This window comes from Nerophis lumbriciformis, linkage group LG21, assembly GCF_033978685.3.
Source record: "Nerophis lumbriciformis linkage group LG21, RoL_Nlum_v2.1, whole genome shotgun sequence".
In the NCBI taxonomy this organism is placed as follows: Eukaryota; Metazoa; Chordata; class Actinopteri; order Syngnathiformes; family Syngnathidae; genus Nerophis; species Nerophis lumbriciformis.
In genome coordinates, this window is record NC_084568.2 from 29,332,501 (window position 1) to 29,349,404 (window position 16,904).

Here is a 16,904-nt window from a genome sequence, read left to right on the forward strand (position 1 = left end):
CGGCCACCAGCAGCAGATTGACGGCAGGGTCTGCAGGTGAGGGGTCAAAGTAGAAGTCCCCGCCAACACGCATGGCCACCTGGGAGCCCAGAGTGCACTGGAAGAGGCAGAAGAGTGCTTGAATAGAATCATGTGTATTTATATACATTTACACCTTTTCTGTCTGAGAGATGACAAGAACAGAAGCAGATTATTACACAAGCTAAGATCAGAGCAGGCTTCCATGCGCACACACCTGCAGCGACGCCAGCCTGTGGGTGATGACAACTGGCAGGAAGCCTTTTGAAGTCAAAGCAGCAGTAAATAGACTTTATACACACAAACACTCGCAAAGTGGCAGCACGGTTTTGCTCAGTGAGAGCAACGCACAATCAAACACAAAAAGATTATCAACTTCTTTCCTGTCTCTGTTGGCCTTTGGAAATGTTTGCATCAACTCAGTCGATACATATTACTCCTGTGACTTGAGCTTCTGCTGAAGTCCCGCCTTCCTGTGCTGTAATTGGCTGCCTTGTTAGAGACTGTAGATGCATGGCTGGTGAATACAGACGTCAATCATCGCAGCGCTAACTGGACATCATGTCACACAGTGTACACTTTACGCAACTTTCAGGTCTAGAGGTTGGATATCCCGACACCTGAGTTTTGAAGGCAATTCAACTAAACAGGGGGGGTGTAAATTGTAGCGTCCCGGAAGAGTTAGTGCTGCAAGGGGTTCTGGGTATTGGTTCTGTTGTGTTTATGTTGTGTTACGGTGCAGATGTTTTCCCGAAATGTGTTTGTCATTCTTGTTTGGTGTGGGTTCACAGTGTGGCGCATATTTGTAACAGTGTTAAAGTGTTTATACGTCCACCCTCATGGTGACCCGTTGAACAAGTATGAATTGCATTCACTTGTGTGTGTGAAAAGCTCTAGATATTATGTGACTGGGCCGGCATGCAAAGGAAGTGCCTTTAAGGTTTATTGGCGCTCCGTACTTCCGTGTACACAGCAGCATTTTAAAAAGTCATAGATTTTACTTTTTGAAACAGATACCGATAATTTTGAAACCGATACCGATAACTTCCGATATTACATTTTAAAGCATTTATCGGCCGATAATATCGGACTGCCGATATTATCGGACATCCCTAGTGGAGTGATATCAAGGATTATACGTCGGTCGTGTTCCTAGACATTAATTATTGTGCTCCAGACATTCTACACAACAAACAAATGAAACTTGGACAAGCATGGAGGTCTACAACTTCTTTGTGTGTGGGTGTCAAGGACATTGGTATCAAGACTCTCCCCGATAAATATGCATCGTTTTTGGTCGGGTAAAGTTGTATTTTGTATTTCATGATATAACTTCATGTCTACTGACATGTTTGTTGTTGTTGCACGCATCGCTTACAAGTAGGGTTTTTATCAAAATATAACTGTAGATGTCAACATTGTGTATGTGCTGAAAGATTAATTTCATTACCTTTCTGATCGTCTCTTCAGGATGCGCCGTTTTGTAGGCGCTCTTATTTACGCGCCTCCACTTAAACAGCGTCTTCTCTTTGTTGTACCGCTTGTTCTTAGCGCTTCAATACCGAGTCTACAGACAGATATACGTTCGAAGTGTACAATACTTTGTATTAGAAATGGCAACAGTGGAGGATGAATGCCCCACAACAAGAAGATAAAGGGAAAAAAAGAGCTTATTGACTACGGCGCGGACAACAATGCAGATCCCAAATACTCGTCAGCAGGTACCAATAGGTAAGAAAAGTTGGTTTAGCATAATATTGCCAAACAAAATGCCAGATAATGTCTGCTAATAGGTGCCATTTTGGGGGCCTTATACACGCACCATAATAACACTGTATGTTGAAGCACAGTACGTCTGACTACGGTAGCCGTAATGCTCCGACAATTCATCAAGCGGTCGACTTCATACTAAAACTTTCTGACAGATTTTTGAGCACCGGGTGTAATGTTCTATATTCTCAATGAAGCATCAAAGTTTTGGCCTTGCTTGCTAGCCTGTATTTGCTAGCATCATTTATTGAACAGGCGTCAACCTGCAGTCCACACGTATCTCTTGTGTGACTGCCATCTTCTGGTCACACTTATCATTACACCAAGTACCAAATAAAATTGCTTCATGGTCGGTAAGCACAAGCAGAATTAATACATACATTAGGCGCACTGGGTTATAAGGCGCACTGTCCATTTTGGAGAAAATTAAAGGATTTGAAGTGCGCCTTGTCGTCTGAAAAATACAGTAGTTCTTATATCAGTCATCGTTATTGGTTGTTAAGGTCTGAAAATGCCATCCATCCATCCATCCATTTTCTACCGCTTGTCCCTTTTGGGGTCGCGGGGGGTGCTGGAGCCTATCTCAGCTGCATTTGGGCGGAAGGCGGGGTACACCCCCGACAAGTCGCCACCTTATCACAGGGCCAACACAGATAGACAGACAACATTCACACTCACATTCAGACACTAGGGGCCAATTTAGTGTTGCCAATCAACCTATACCCAGGTGCATGTTTTTGGCGTTGGGAGGAAGCCGGAGTACCCGGAGGGAACCCACGCAGTCACGGGGAGAACATGCAAACTCCACACAGAAAGATCCCGAGCCCGGGATTGAACCCAGGACTACTCAGGACCTTCGTATTGTGAGGCACATGCACTAACCCCTGTACCACCGTGCTGCCCTGGTCTGAAAAATGATCAGTTCAAAATGTAATTTCTAATTTCTACGACTTCTCCAAAATCTTTGAGTGAATGACAAAATGAAATGACTATCTCACTTGGACCAGCAGAAACTAATTGAGCTAACAGTAATACTACAATATTACATACAAACCATCCTTCTTGTGGTAATCATTAAGCTTAATCTGGGACCTTGGGTACCACATTTCATGCCATCTCATGTGTGCTGCTATGATAACTAATCCAATCTGAAATGTATGGTTCCTCTCTAAAACAGAGCAAAAACACCATATAGGTGGACTTGGATACATCTTCTCATATTTCACTTCCAACATATTGAGTCTTTATTTCTGTTCCATCCCACAGAATCACGTCGAAAATGGTGGTTGAGGCTTTTGTCAAACAGCACTATGAATATGACGTCTGCTGGACCACTAATGACAAGTAGAGTGCAGAGAAAACCCAAAAGCAGGGACATAGGCACACTTGTTCTCACCACAGGTACATTTCGCTGCAGTCTGGCTGGTGAAAATGGACTTGAACAAGTCGAATGAATTCACGCATTTTAGTGCCCACAGTATCTCGCCTGCCATGACTTCTTGTTTTGCAGAAGCGTGCGTTGTTGCTATGGAAACGGTGGTAGTGTTGCTGGCTGTCCTCCCAGCACCAGTGCTGATGAACTGTTCATCTGGGGCTACCGTGTCGTGCTTTGTCCCCTCCAAAGTGCCTCCACTTATTTGCAATGTCAAATGTTTTGCATTTAGCACGTATCGTGTCAGTGTGTGCTTTGCTCATAACATTTTACCTTCACCAATGGGCAACGAAGAACAAAAAACAACTGGTTCATTTGCAAACACAAACAGTACAATTGAGAAACAAAGTGTTCTTTTTAGTGTCGAAGAGCAATATATCGGGCCTAAAAATGGCTACATTTTTATTTCATATAACACAAATGAAAATCATTAGTTAGCTGAAAGGGATCAAAACATGTTTTTCATTTGCCAACAGCAGATGCAGAGGTTGCTATTTAAAGACAAGGCAGTGTAGTGTTTATATACACAAATATGTTGGAAGAACGATACAACACCACACTGTATAGTATCAGTATATTATATTATATTATATTATTATTATATATATAATATGTAAATATTACATATATGTTATATTTTATATTGCTACTGTGGTACACTTTTAGTCTACTTTATACCTGCATTATCCTTTGTAACTGAGCTATTGTGTGGAACAATTTCCCTTCTGGATCAATAAAGTTTGTCTAAGTCTAAGTTTCTTTCCACCCTCTTGTCTTCAAATAGCAATTTTCGCTACCTGTGTCGAATTATGAAAAAATATCTCTTTTTGATGCATTTTTTTTTTCCGTTTCTGGTCATTTAAATGTTTCTTATATGAAATATAAAATCAAAATCAAAAATGTTTTCAAATGTTTTTGCACATTTACGCCGAAAAAGAAAAATGCTTTGTTTTTGTGGGTAATTGAAAAACTTAATTTAATGAAGTAATCGTTTTTGTTTTTCCCTTTCTATTGATGAAACGACAATTCAAAGAGCAAAAACTAGCGAGTGAGCATGCGTGCAGTCTATAGGCTCCTGCACGCCGCACGCTTACACACAATTCTTTTTCACAGGGCCAAAATGTGACGGTCATTTTGTTTTGATGAAAAAATTCAAGAGGAATTGCACTTTTATTTTGAGAATTTACAATCCTTATGCGAGACAAGAACACATTTATTTTTTTATCTATTGTAAATTCTAAATAAAAGCCAGCAATAGGTGGGCTAACAACACAGGTTGTGGGGATACATCTATTCCGCCCATAAAGCCTTCTAAAAACATCCCAAAAACTCCATCAATGTTTTCTATAAATTCTGTAATTAAATATTTAATGTAGTAACAGGCACATTATAATATGTTCGATGTACCGTATTTTTCGGAGTATAAGTCGCACCTGCCAAAAATGCATAATAAAAAAGGAAAAAAACATAAGTCGCACTGGAGCCCGGCCAAACTATGAAAAAAACTGCGACTTATAGTCTGAAAAATACGGTATGTATTTGTCATATTAAGCATTATCGAAACATTTTGGCGGTGCATTGTTTTGACAGACGCATCACAATGTTTGCCATTTTCCTTCAACAACAACAAGACTACTAATCATGGCAGACTTGATGAGAGACAACAAAGACTACTTTGGGACAAATGAAGATCCAGAAACTAATATTTCTGAGCATGAATATAAGGAGTATGACCTACAAGTTTTAGAATTTGGGTGCTAAACAGATGCAGCTTTAGTCATATACTAAGCATCATGTAGCAGTATTGCTAAGTGCTAAACAACATATACAAACAAAATAAAACAATCACTTACTGTACAATGTCTGCTTTTACTAGGATGCCGACTGATGGGATGTTTAAATATTTTAGAACAAGACGTGTGTTCCACATTTAGATGATGAATTAATTATAATCTTCAATCCTCAGGTAAAAATAAAACGGTGGGAGAAAACTAGCATATTGACATGTCTTCCTAGCGATGCCTTCAGATCTAAATTCAATTTCAAACTTGACAAACTTCATAACTTATAATAATCTAAACTTTCACCAACTCAGAGGCGATGCAGCAGCCGCTCCAGGGTTTCTCCTTAATGTAATTGAATGTGGTGCACCACCACAGCATTTTTATTACCACCACACCTTGAAAATAAGTTTGTTGTTTTTTTTACTTGAAAACAAATCAAAGTAATAATATATGGTAGACCCCAGAAGAAATCACACAAAGTCTGACGCTATTTTTAACTTTTATGACCAATCTTATGATAACAAACGGCACATTTCCAACGGGTTTTATCTCTGGTGCACACACTTTTGTCTCATGAGTCCGCGCTTAGCCGCCGGACACAGAACAACGCTTCCTAATTCTCCGCCAATCACCTTTCAGACGCGGACGGTGTATTTGCAAACATGGGAAAAACTGACATCAAATCCAAACCACACAAACATAAAACATTAGCTGGTCGTTAAGTATGAATAGATATATATAGCTTATTATTTGTGCACTACTGACAAGTGATGTACTGAAAACTTGACCACCGAAAAAAGACTTTGATCACCAAAAACCGTGCTACTGAAACTGGATATAAACGAAACACACGCCATTGTCTGGAGCGTTGTCAGCATGTCTGCGATGTGGATGTAATTGTTATATACATTGCAGATATACATACATTTTTATTGACAGAAGTATGTTATTCAAGACAGAGGTTGCATTTTATTGATCTCAACATTGGAGATTGTTTATTTGCATGCTAAATGTGCAATGCTGCATTTTTGTTAACAGAAGTATTATATTCAAGCAGAAGTATTGCTTCTCAAGGAAAGCTCTTAATTTAATTCTTTGAAAATGATTCCATAAAAAGTACTATTTATATCTGGTCTAAAACAAACAACATTATACAAATTAGAATTTTGCCAAGAGTAAGATGCAGCATCCTTTCAAACTAATAGTTTTTGTTTAAATAACATAAAAACTTGTTTTGAATAATATATGTCATTTGTATTCAATGTTTTTTTTAAAGTAAAGGGAAAAAAATCTGGGATTTTATTTTGTGGCCAATGTCTACAATGTCGCTATTACTGGTAAAATATGCAGATGACGACATGTAAATGCTGGAGATTTTTCAATGTTTTTTAGAAGGCTTTACAAGATGACTCCCATTAGCTTCGTCCATTATTCCAACTTTCACAGCTTCTTACTCTGTATTGAAACACAGCCGTGTAGATTTAGAAAGATAAGCGTTGAGCTAGTTTGATGGTCATTTCTCACCAAGACTCTTATGAATCGATGATTACTCACCGCCGTGTGGACCCAGTGCGCTGGCGGGTGTTTGGAGTATTTGACGGCCAACTCCACTACCCCCTCCCTCTGCAGCAGACCTGGGCTGGAGCACATGGAGAAACCTCCCACCTTCTCCACTCCAGGGATGAACAAATCCACCCTGCAGACAAAGCCCGATCGTCACGTTTGATTCGGGGAAGTTTCCTACTGGTGGTAAGACTTTGACAATAGCGGAACGAGAGAAAGGCAGAGTGAACAATGCTGGCCTGGAGCGTGTATACATGCTAGGCTAAAGGTCAGAGTGGGATTGTGTGTAGAGATGCAACCTTTGACCCTCAGCCAGGACGACAGTTCTAGAAGGGCGAGGGGACAAAACCAAAGAGTGTGGGTCTTAACAGTCCGTCCTGCAACACGTGAGCCAGAGAGGACGACAATGACTGTTGTTGCTTCCAAACAATCAGCGTCTGTTCAAGCAGCGAGAGAGGATGACTCCACAACCTTCAGCATCATGAATGTACGTATGTTCCACCCACTACTCTCCTCTTCCTTCTTCTACCACCTGGAGACCAACGACTTAACAGCCCCTTTTCCTCTCAAACTCAAGGATTTCCATGTATTTACATTCATTATCAGGCACTGCGGGAAACTGGCTGCCAGCTTTTTATATATCTCGCCACCGCCCACCTACAGTATGCGCTCTCATGTGCGCGTTCTGCTCATTAACACTGGCAGTGCTGACTGACAGACGCACACCCCCATGAAGCCACAACTTGTTTATTTAGATATTAATAATGATACTGTACAGCATTTCATACAGGCTTTCAATAATTACACCTGTTCCCTTCAGGATTCACATTTGGGCACCTAAATATATTTAAAAAAAAACGTTATCTGCAGCAATTCAAATACAAACTACTAAACTTATTTAATCTTTACTGTTAATGTTTAAATTGTACCACAGTGTATGCTTCGGTAGATGAAACACTGCCCTCGCCTGGCGTACAAAGGCACTGCAGCAGGAAGCGATCCTGCTAATTACTTCTAAATTGAAATTTATTTGGCACAATGTCAAACGTCCAAACCAACATTTGTGTTCATGCAAAATGCGTGCACTCACCATTGTCCCGCCTTGAAGTTAAAGTCCGGATGGACGGCTATCCTGAGACGTTTTACAGTCTCTGACTCGTTTATGATGCCGCACACTTGAGCAGGATACAGAGCCTGAGTGGGGTTTATTCATAAAGGATTTGATGTGCAGGTTATTATTGGAAAAATATATAGATAATCTTACGCTTTGTCTCTGGTTGTGTGCCGTCCTCTCGAGGTGGTCCATTAGTCTTTTGGAGGCCATGTTTCTTCTAATAAAAAAAAAAGAGTTGCAACCTGTTATTTGTTTTGAAGACAGCTCAGAGCAACACTGTCACATGACAAGGCTGAACATGGACTTTGTCCCTGTTGTCAGAGAACTTAGACACTTTTTAAAGGGTAGTTTATGTAATAATGCATCCCGCAATGCTAGTTTTATGTAGAACTCCCAGCCATTACAAACAAATATTATTGCTTAGTTTTGCTCGACAGTATTGTTCTATATAGCAATATATTATTTTGCTTCTTATTTAGCTAGATATGTGGGAAATATTACAATCGGCTCTCAGTATGTGTGTGTATTCGCCGCATGCTGGATCTCTGCAGTGCGTTGCAGGCTTGATGGCGCCATCGTGACTAGCAACCGCACTGCTGTCTTCAGAGTTCCAATGTGCTGGCGTTGTTTTTATCACCAAAACTCATTATGTACAACGCACGTTAGTTTTTATCACAACTATACACTAAAACTCATGATGTACAACACATATGCTAGTTTTTATCACGACTATACACTAAAACTCATGACCCACAAGACATAGGCTAGTTTTTATCACCACTATACACCAAAACACATGTACAACACACATGATAGTTTTTATCAGCATTATACAATAAAACTCAAGATGCACCAAAACTCATGATGTACAACACATATGTTAGTTTTTATCACCACTATACACCAAAACTCATGATGTACAACACATATGTTAGTTTTTATCACCACTATACACTAAAACTCATGATGTACAACACATATGTTAGTTTTTATCACAACTATACACTAAAACTCATGATGTACAACACATATGCTAGTTTTTATCACGACTATACACTAAAACCCCTGACCTACAAGACATATGCTAGTTTTTAACACTACTATACCCCAAAACTCATGACCTACAACACATATTCTGGTTTTTACCACCACTATACACTAAAACTCATGACGTACAACACACATGGTAGTTTTATCACCACTATACACCAAAACTCATGAAGTACAACACATCTGCTAGTTCATCCACAACATCCAAATTTTTGGATTGATGAAGCTCTGACAAAATTTGGCAAGTTTACACTTGACAAAACTCCCCTGCAAAGAATCTACGATGAGTAAAAATGTTAAATGGAAGAGCTTTTATAATACAAATTACCGTATTTTTCGGACTATAAGTCGCAGTTTTTTTCATAGTTTGGCTGGGCTCCAGTGCGACTTATATATGTTTTTTTCCTTTTTTATTATGCATTTTCGGCAGGTGCGACTTATACTCCGAAAAATACGGTATACATTTTTCTGCAAGTCTGCCAAATATCTTTCAAATTGATCGAGTTGCACACTGATTTCTGGTCGCTGCCTTGTGATGTCAGATGTGACTCACAAGTCGAGTCCGACCAGCAGTGTTTACTCAATTTGTACATCAATTTGATTATATTTTTTCTTAAAAATAATATTCATTATAGTTTTCAATTTATGATGATTTTTGTTATCCTATCCTTCCCTAGTGTTTCATGTGATACTTTGGAATTAATTTAAAATAAAACGATGAAATCGACTGTGTCTGTTTTGCACACTTTTAAATGATAGCAACCTTTTTAAATTACCACCGTTAGATCAGAGAAGCCACCGAAATCCGGAAACGCGCCCGGCAAATTGTGAATCGGGACCAACCAATTTTCCAACGCCTGGGACACAGTTCTGAAGAAGTCGGACTGCAGGTGGCGCTGTCTTCCTGCTTGTAATAGCAGGCGGACAGCGGTTTAAATCAGCCCACCAGACAGTCACAGCTACATCACGTGACAACCTCTGAAGAAGGCCACAGTTGTAGCCGAAACTGTCAGGTACGAAATCAACACACTGGTCTGGCTATAACAAGAAAAATGACATCATCTTTAGAAGACCTAATGAACCTGATTGGACTACTTTTTAAAATTGGGTGAATATTAAGAGAATAATCACGTCATTAAATATTCAAACAGTACTACTGTTCAAACTCTGTGTAATGTTACAGTGGCCAGAATGATTAACTTCTGCCTTGTTTACTGGTTTCTTGTAAAAAGGTTGTTGTTGTTTTTTTACACAGAAAATCTGCTTAGGCTGTTGCCTTTGCGACCCTACCTCGGATCAGCGGAAATAGATGGGATGGATTTCATACACATACCTACAGTATGATAAAGTGCAGTTGTACACCAATAAGGCGAGTTTGTTTCATATGAATTATCATACATGCACATGAATGTCGAGTTGCACGTGATCATTGAAATATATTCACATTGGAGCAGCTTCTCTCTAGAGTGAAAACATAAAAAAACAACTTCTTGCAATCATTATTAAGATGTGGCGTCCATTACTATTGAATTGGAAAGTAGATCCAAAGTGACCAACTCTTGTCATAATATAGTTCCTCTGTTGTCATCGATTTCCGTCATATTTAAGTGAGCACCCAGATAAACGGACAACCAGAATAAAAAAAGTACAAGATTTTTTTAAATGGACCCACCTTGTGATGGAAGGAGGAAGAAGGGAGCGTAGAAGTCCAGCGGCGGGACACGATAGAGACAAGCTTCGCCCAGCAGACGTCAGGACGCAGTGGACGCTCATCTCCACTTGTGAGGATATCAATGCGCGACCTAAAAGGTAACATCTCGCGTGAGTTGCCAGACATTAACGTGACATGCGTGTGTTTATCAAAACAAGCAGTTAGAACACCCCTATTACTTGGAACTAAATTCTAAAGTTATATATATATAAATATATATATAAATGAGCGTGTTGTTGCTACAGTTCGTGGAAGTATTGTTAGAGAAGTGTCACTAGCTGGAGAGAACACCGGCATGTAGCCGTTAGCTCATTAGCTAAGATGCTACCAAGAGTATACCGGTAAACACGCACAATTTCACAAAGAATGAACAGTCCGGTAATATTCTTACCAACACGGTATGGCCGTTTTCTTCACAAGATATTCATGTCTTGTTCCGTTAATAAGTTGATAATAACCTTGGTCATGTTAACGTTACATGATAGAGTAACAGTTTCTTCTTCAGATGCCGCGCCGTGTCTTCTTCTGTGACGTCATAGGCAGACTGGCGTTTATCGCCCCCTGCAGTACAGAAGTGGACACTACAACTATCAGTGTTGAGCTCATTTAGACTTTAAGATCACAAAAAAACAAAAATACTCTGCATCTATACAATTTTAACAAGGCAAATGAAAAAGAAAATAACAACATAATACATGTTGTATACTATAGAATATAATCACAGAATACATACATAAGTACGTTCATGAATACTCAAAATACAATTAAATAACATTTATTTAGTATATATTATAGTGTATTTAGTATATAATCACAGAAATGCCGATATAATTACATCCATGAATACTTAGAATAAAATTACATTTATTTAGTGTATATTATATGGTATTTAGGGGCTTGAGGGATCCAGGTTCGATCCCCGTGTCTGTCATCCGAGTCACTTCCACCGCTCTGTCTCACCCACACTGGTTTAAATATAATTTAGATAATGTCTTTCACTATGTAAAGCGCTCTGAGTCACTGGAGAAAAGAGCTGTATAAATGTAATTCACTTCACTTCACTTTAGTGTATGATTACAGAATACATACATAAATAAATCCATGAATACCCAAAATAAAATAACATTTAATTTAGTATATATTATAGTGTATTTAGTATATCATTACAGAATACAAACATAATTACATCCATGAACATTCAAAATAAAATAAAATTTATTTAGTATATATTATAGTGTATTTAGTATAAAATTACAGTTAATGAAAATAAAATGTTGTATATATTCTACTGTATTTATTAGTATATAATCACAGAATGCATATATAATTACATCCATGAATACTCAAAATGAAATAAAATAAATGTGTATATATTATTGTATTTAGTATATAATTACAGAATGCATATATAATTACACCCATGAATACTCAAAATAAAATAATGTATTCAGTATATATTATACTCTAAATGGGTTATACTTGTATAGCGCTTTTCTACCTTCAAGGTACTCAAAGCGATTTGACACTATTTCCACATTCACCCATTCATTCACACACTGATGGCAGTAGCTGCCATGCAAGGCCCTAACCCCTACCCATCAGGAGCAAGGGTGGAGTGTCTTGCTCAAGGACACAACAGACATGACGAGGTTGGTAAAAGGTGGGGATTGAACCAGGAACCCTCAGGTTGCTGACAGAGCCACTCTCCCAACGCCATCCCCCATTCAGAATATAATTATAGAATGCATATACAATTACATCCACAAATACTCACAATACAATAAAATAACATTTATTTAGTATGTTATATTTTAGTGTATTTAGTATATAATTATAGAATCAATATACAATCACATGCATGAATACTCAAAATAAAATGTATTTAGTATACATTATATTATAGTGCATTTAGTTTATAATTAGACTTAGACTTCCTTTTTATTGTCATTAAAATTTGAACTTTACAGTACAGATAAGAACGAAATTTCGTTGCATGAGCTCATGGTAGTGCAGGATAAAAAGCAATAAGGTGCAGATATAAATAAATAGATTACTGTACAGATAAATATATTGCACTTTTGCATATGCATCCACGTTTATGGATGTATGTTATATTGTCTTTATATTCCAGCGAGTTAATCCATTTTTGGGAGGAATTGAGGGGATTATTATGATGCGTTCAAGAGTTTTACGGCCTGAGGAAAGAAGCTGTTACAGAACCTGCAGGTTCTTCTTCGGAGGCTGCGGAACCTCTTTCTAGAGTCCAGCAGTGAAAACAGTCTTTGGTGGGTGTGGGGGGAGTCTCTGCAGATCTTCTGAGCCCTGGTCAGGCAGCAGCTTTTTGCGATCTCCTGGATAGGAGGAAGAGGAGTCCTGATGATCTTTTCCGCCACCCTCACCACTCTCTGGAGAGACTTCCAGTCTGAGGCATTGCAGGCTCCAGTCCAGACAGAGATGCAGTTGGTCAGCAGGCTCTCTATCGTGCCTCTGTAGAATGTGGTGAGAATGGGGGAGGGAGCTGTGCTCTTTTCATCCGACGCAAAAAGTGCATGCGGTGGGTAGGGACCAGGTCATATAGTCAGTTATCTGCACCCCCAGGAACTTGGTGCTGCTTACCATCTCCACCGCTGTCGTTGATGAAGAGTGGAGTGTGGCTGGACTGGTGCTTCCTGAAGTCAACGATGACAACGATCAACGATTACAGAATGCATATATAATTACACCCATGAATACTCAAAATAAAATGTATAAAGTATATTTTATTTTATAGTTTATCTAGTATATAATTAGAGAATGCAAATATAATTATATCCATGAATACTCAAAAAACAATAAAAAATAATAGATGATACAAACACTTGTCATTTCATCAAAAGTAATTTATAGGGATAAAATATATCCTTAAGATATTTTATGTATACTTTTTTTGTTAAAGGGGAACATTATCACAATTTCAGAAGGGTTAAAACCATTAAAAATCAGTTCCCAGTGGCTTATTTTATTTTTCGAAGTTTTTTTCAAAATTTTACCCATCACGCAATATCCCTAAAAAAGCTTCAAAGTGCCTGATTTTAACCATCGTTATATACACCCGTCCATTTTCCTGTGACGTCACATAGTGATGCCAACTCAAACAAACATGGCGCATAGAACAGCAAGCTATAGCGACATTAGCTCCGATTCAGACTCGGATTTCAGCGGCTTAAGCGATTCAACAGATTACGCATGTACTGAAACGGATGGTTGTAGTGTGGAGGCAGGTAGCGAAAACGAAATTGAAGAAGAAATTGAAGCTATTGAGCCATATCGGTTTGAACCGTATGCAAGCGAAACCGACAAAAACAAAACGACAGCCAGCGACACGGGAGAAAGCGAGGACGAATTCGGCGATCGCCTTCTAACCAACGATTGGTATGTGTTTGTTTGGCATTAAAGGAAACTAACAACTATGAACTAGGTTTACAGCATATGAAATACATTTGGCAACAACATGCACTTTGAGAGTGCAGACAGCCCAATTTTCATCAAATAATATATTCTGTAGACATACCCTCATCCGCGCTCTTTTCCTGAAAGCTGATCTGTCCAGTTTTGGAGTTGATGTCAGCAGGCCAGGGAAGCTAGGGTCGATATTCTTCTCTTGATCATCTTCGGTGGCATAAGGGACGGTGTGAGCCAAGACATCCAGGGGGTTTAGCTCGCTCGTCTGCGGGAACAAACTGCCGCCATTGCTTGGCGTGCTACCGAGGTCCTTTGTCCTTTGTCCCTGAATTGCTCACACACTCCGGCAGATTCAATGGGGGTCTGGCGGCAGATTTCTTTGACTTTATCGTTGGAAATGCATCTGCTTTGAGTGTCCAGGATATCCACACATTCTTGCCATCTCTGTCGTAGCATAGCTTTCGTTGCTAAAGTGTGCGGAACAAACGTCCAATTTCTTGCTACTTTCGCATCTTTGGGCCACTGGTGCAACTTGAATCTGTCCCTGTTCGTGTTGTTACACCCTCCGACAACACACCGGCGAGGCATGATGTCTCCAAGGTACGGAAAACAGTCGAAAAAAACGGAAAATAACAGAGCTGATTTGACTCGGTGTTTGTAATGTGTTTGAGAAAATGGCGGATTGCTTCCCGTTGTGACGTCATGGCTCCGAGAGCGAATAATAGAAAGGCGTTTAATTCGCCAAAATTCATCCATTTATAGTTCGGAAATCGGTTAAAAAAAATATATGGTCTTTTTTCTGCAACATCAAGGTATATATTGACGCTTACATAGGTCTGGTGATAATGTTCCCCTTTAATTGAATGATGTTATTGCTTTGTTTTATTTCCTCAGGCAGTTAATTCTACAGTCACCCTACAAACTGATATGTACACACTTTTAAGAGTTAAAACATGGTGGTCGTAAACCCCTCAAATTGTATTTTTTCATCTGTCTTTGAAAATTTTTGGATATTAATATCGTTCATTCATTTTAGTAGTTGTAGTTGTGAAACTCTTATATATCAACTATTCAAATAATATATACCTCAATCTTTTTGATTATTAAAGCTTCAGCTAAAAAAAACCTAAAACAAATAAAGTATTTTCTAAAATGTAAATATAGAAGATTACTTGAGCCTTTAAATTGTCTCTTAGTCTAGACTGAACTCTTGTACTGTATATTCACTATTCAACATAACACTACTATGAAATAAATGTCTTGTGGTAAAAATCGTAAACTGTCACTTGTTATGCTTCTAATGGTTATGGATTCCACTGGGCTCCTATTTTGACATGTCACGTGTGACTTTTGCACAATCTTTTATTTTAGTTTTGTCGTTATTTCACCGAAGCGATCTACAGTGGTACCTCAACTTAAGAGTGTTTTGAGATAGGAGCGAGAGATGGACATAACTTTGTTCTTCCAAGCTTTGGAAGGAAGAAAGTGATTGGAGAGTGCTCAGAAGAAGTGGATGAAAGTCATTGAATTAAAGAAAGAAATCATCAAAAACATGACGGAGCATGTTGCTAACTTAGCACTGCTAGTCTGCACCATAATGTTTAAATAATAGCCAAACGGCGGACATTTATCCATGAAAATATGCAGAGGCTGCCGATAGGAGTCCACTCTTCAAGGTAAACGCTGTACATTATTATCATTATTACATTCATAAAACTCCTGCAGTTGTTTGTAGTACTGTATTTTCCGGACCATAGGGCGCACTGGATTATAAGGTGTACTGCCGATGAATGGTCTATTTTCAATCTCTTTTCATATATGAGGGGCACCGGATTATAGAGCGCATTTAAGGAGTCATCCATCCATCCATTTTCTACCGCTTATCCCTTTTGGGGTCGCGGGGGATGCTGGAGCCTATCTCAGCTACAATCGGGCGGAAGGCGGGGTACACTCTAGACAAGTCGCCACCTCATCGAGTCATATTATTATTATTTTTTCCTAACTTGAAAACACTTCCTTGTGGTCTACATAACATGTAATGGTAGTTTTCAGTCAAAATGTTGCATAGATTAAGTTTTACAGATCAACAACGCCAGAAATGTGTCCCGTGAAAAACCGTCTGACTCTAATAACTAAAGTTCCTTGGGTGAATAATGTAAACTCATTACACCGGTATGTTTTAGCGCTTTCATGGCGACTTTACTGACAGATATAAGTAAGAACTTTACATTACTTTATATTAGAAATGGCAACAGCGGAGGATGAATGTCCCATAACAAGAAGATAGAGAAAAAGAAGAAGTTTATCGACTAGGTTGTCGGCACAGACTACAAAGGCGGCCGTGTGTAATTTTTCAGGACTAATGCAGAAGCCAAAAACAGATCAGCAGGTACCAGAAGGTAAGAAAAGTTGCTTTTGCATAATATTGCGAAAAAAATGCCAGATAATATGTCTTACCTTATACACACACCATAATAATACTTGTATGTTGAAGCACAGAACAATCCATCAAGCGGTGCGGCTTAATACCTTACCAAAGCCGTACTAAAACATTTTGATAGATTTTTGAGTGCCGTGCATACTTGCCAACCCTCCCGAATTTTCCGGGAGACTCCCGAATTTCAGTGCCTCTCCCGAAAATCTCCCGGGACAACCATTCTCCCGAATTTCTCCCAATTTCCAGCTGGACTTGAGGCACGCCCCCTCCAGGTCCGTGCGGACCGGAGTGAGGACAGCCTGTCGTCACGTCCGCTTTTCCTTCATATAAACAACGTGCCGATCCATCTACTGCTTTTGGCGAGTGCACAACTGCACACACAACAACAAGGAGAAGAAGCAGAAGAACGAAGAAGAGACAGTCATTGCGACGACGAGTGACAGAGAATAGAACGAGGATGGACAATTCAACCCTAAACTCAATCCTTTCCTGCAAATTAAATGTCACAGATGCTGCCAGTAATAGAGTGATCTAAGTTGTTTGTTGCCATCTCCTGGTGAATGTTGGGTATAGTGTTCTGTGGT

At 39.1% G+C, this 16,904-nt stretch overlaps 1 protein-coding gene across 2 annotated transcripts in view; it reads right to left on the bottom strand.

Annotated features, from left to right (window-relative positions):
- Positions 1-10,991, bottom strand: part of oxnad1 (oxidoreductase NAD-binding domain containing 1) — a 19,855-nt gene extending 8,864 nt beyond the window's left edge. The window contains exons 1-6 of one of the 2 annotated variants that reach the window (XM_061982488.1): positions 10,834-10,991; positions 10,404-10,533; positions 7,832-7,898; positions 7,658-7,761; positions 6,559-6,700; positions 1-97 (exon numbers count right to left, since the gene is read on the bottom strand). The exon at positions 1-97 is cut by the window's left edge and continues 131 nt beyond it. In XM_061982488.1, coding sequence (XP_061838472.1) covers positions 1-97; positions 6,559-6,700; positions 7,658-7,761; positions 7,832-7,898; positions 10,404-10,504 — 511 coding nt within the window. In that variant the 5' untranslated portion in view covers positions 10,505-10,533; positions 10,834-10,991. Of the gene's footprint in view, positions 98-6,558; positions 6,701-7,657; positions 7,762-7,831; positions 7,899-10,403; positions 10,548-10,833 lie in introns of both variants that reach the window. The other variant, XM_061982489.1, reaches the window with a different exon arrangement.
- Between the last annotated feature and the right edge of the window lie 5,913 nt (positions 10,992-16,904).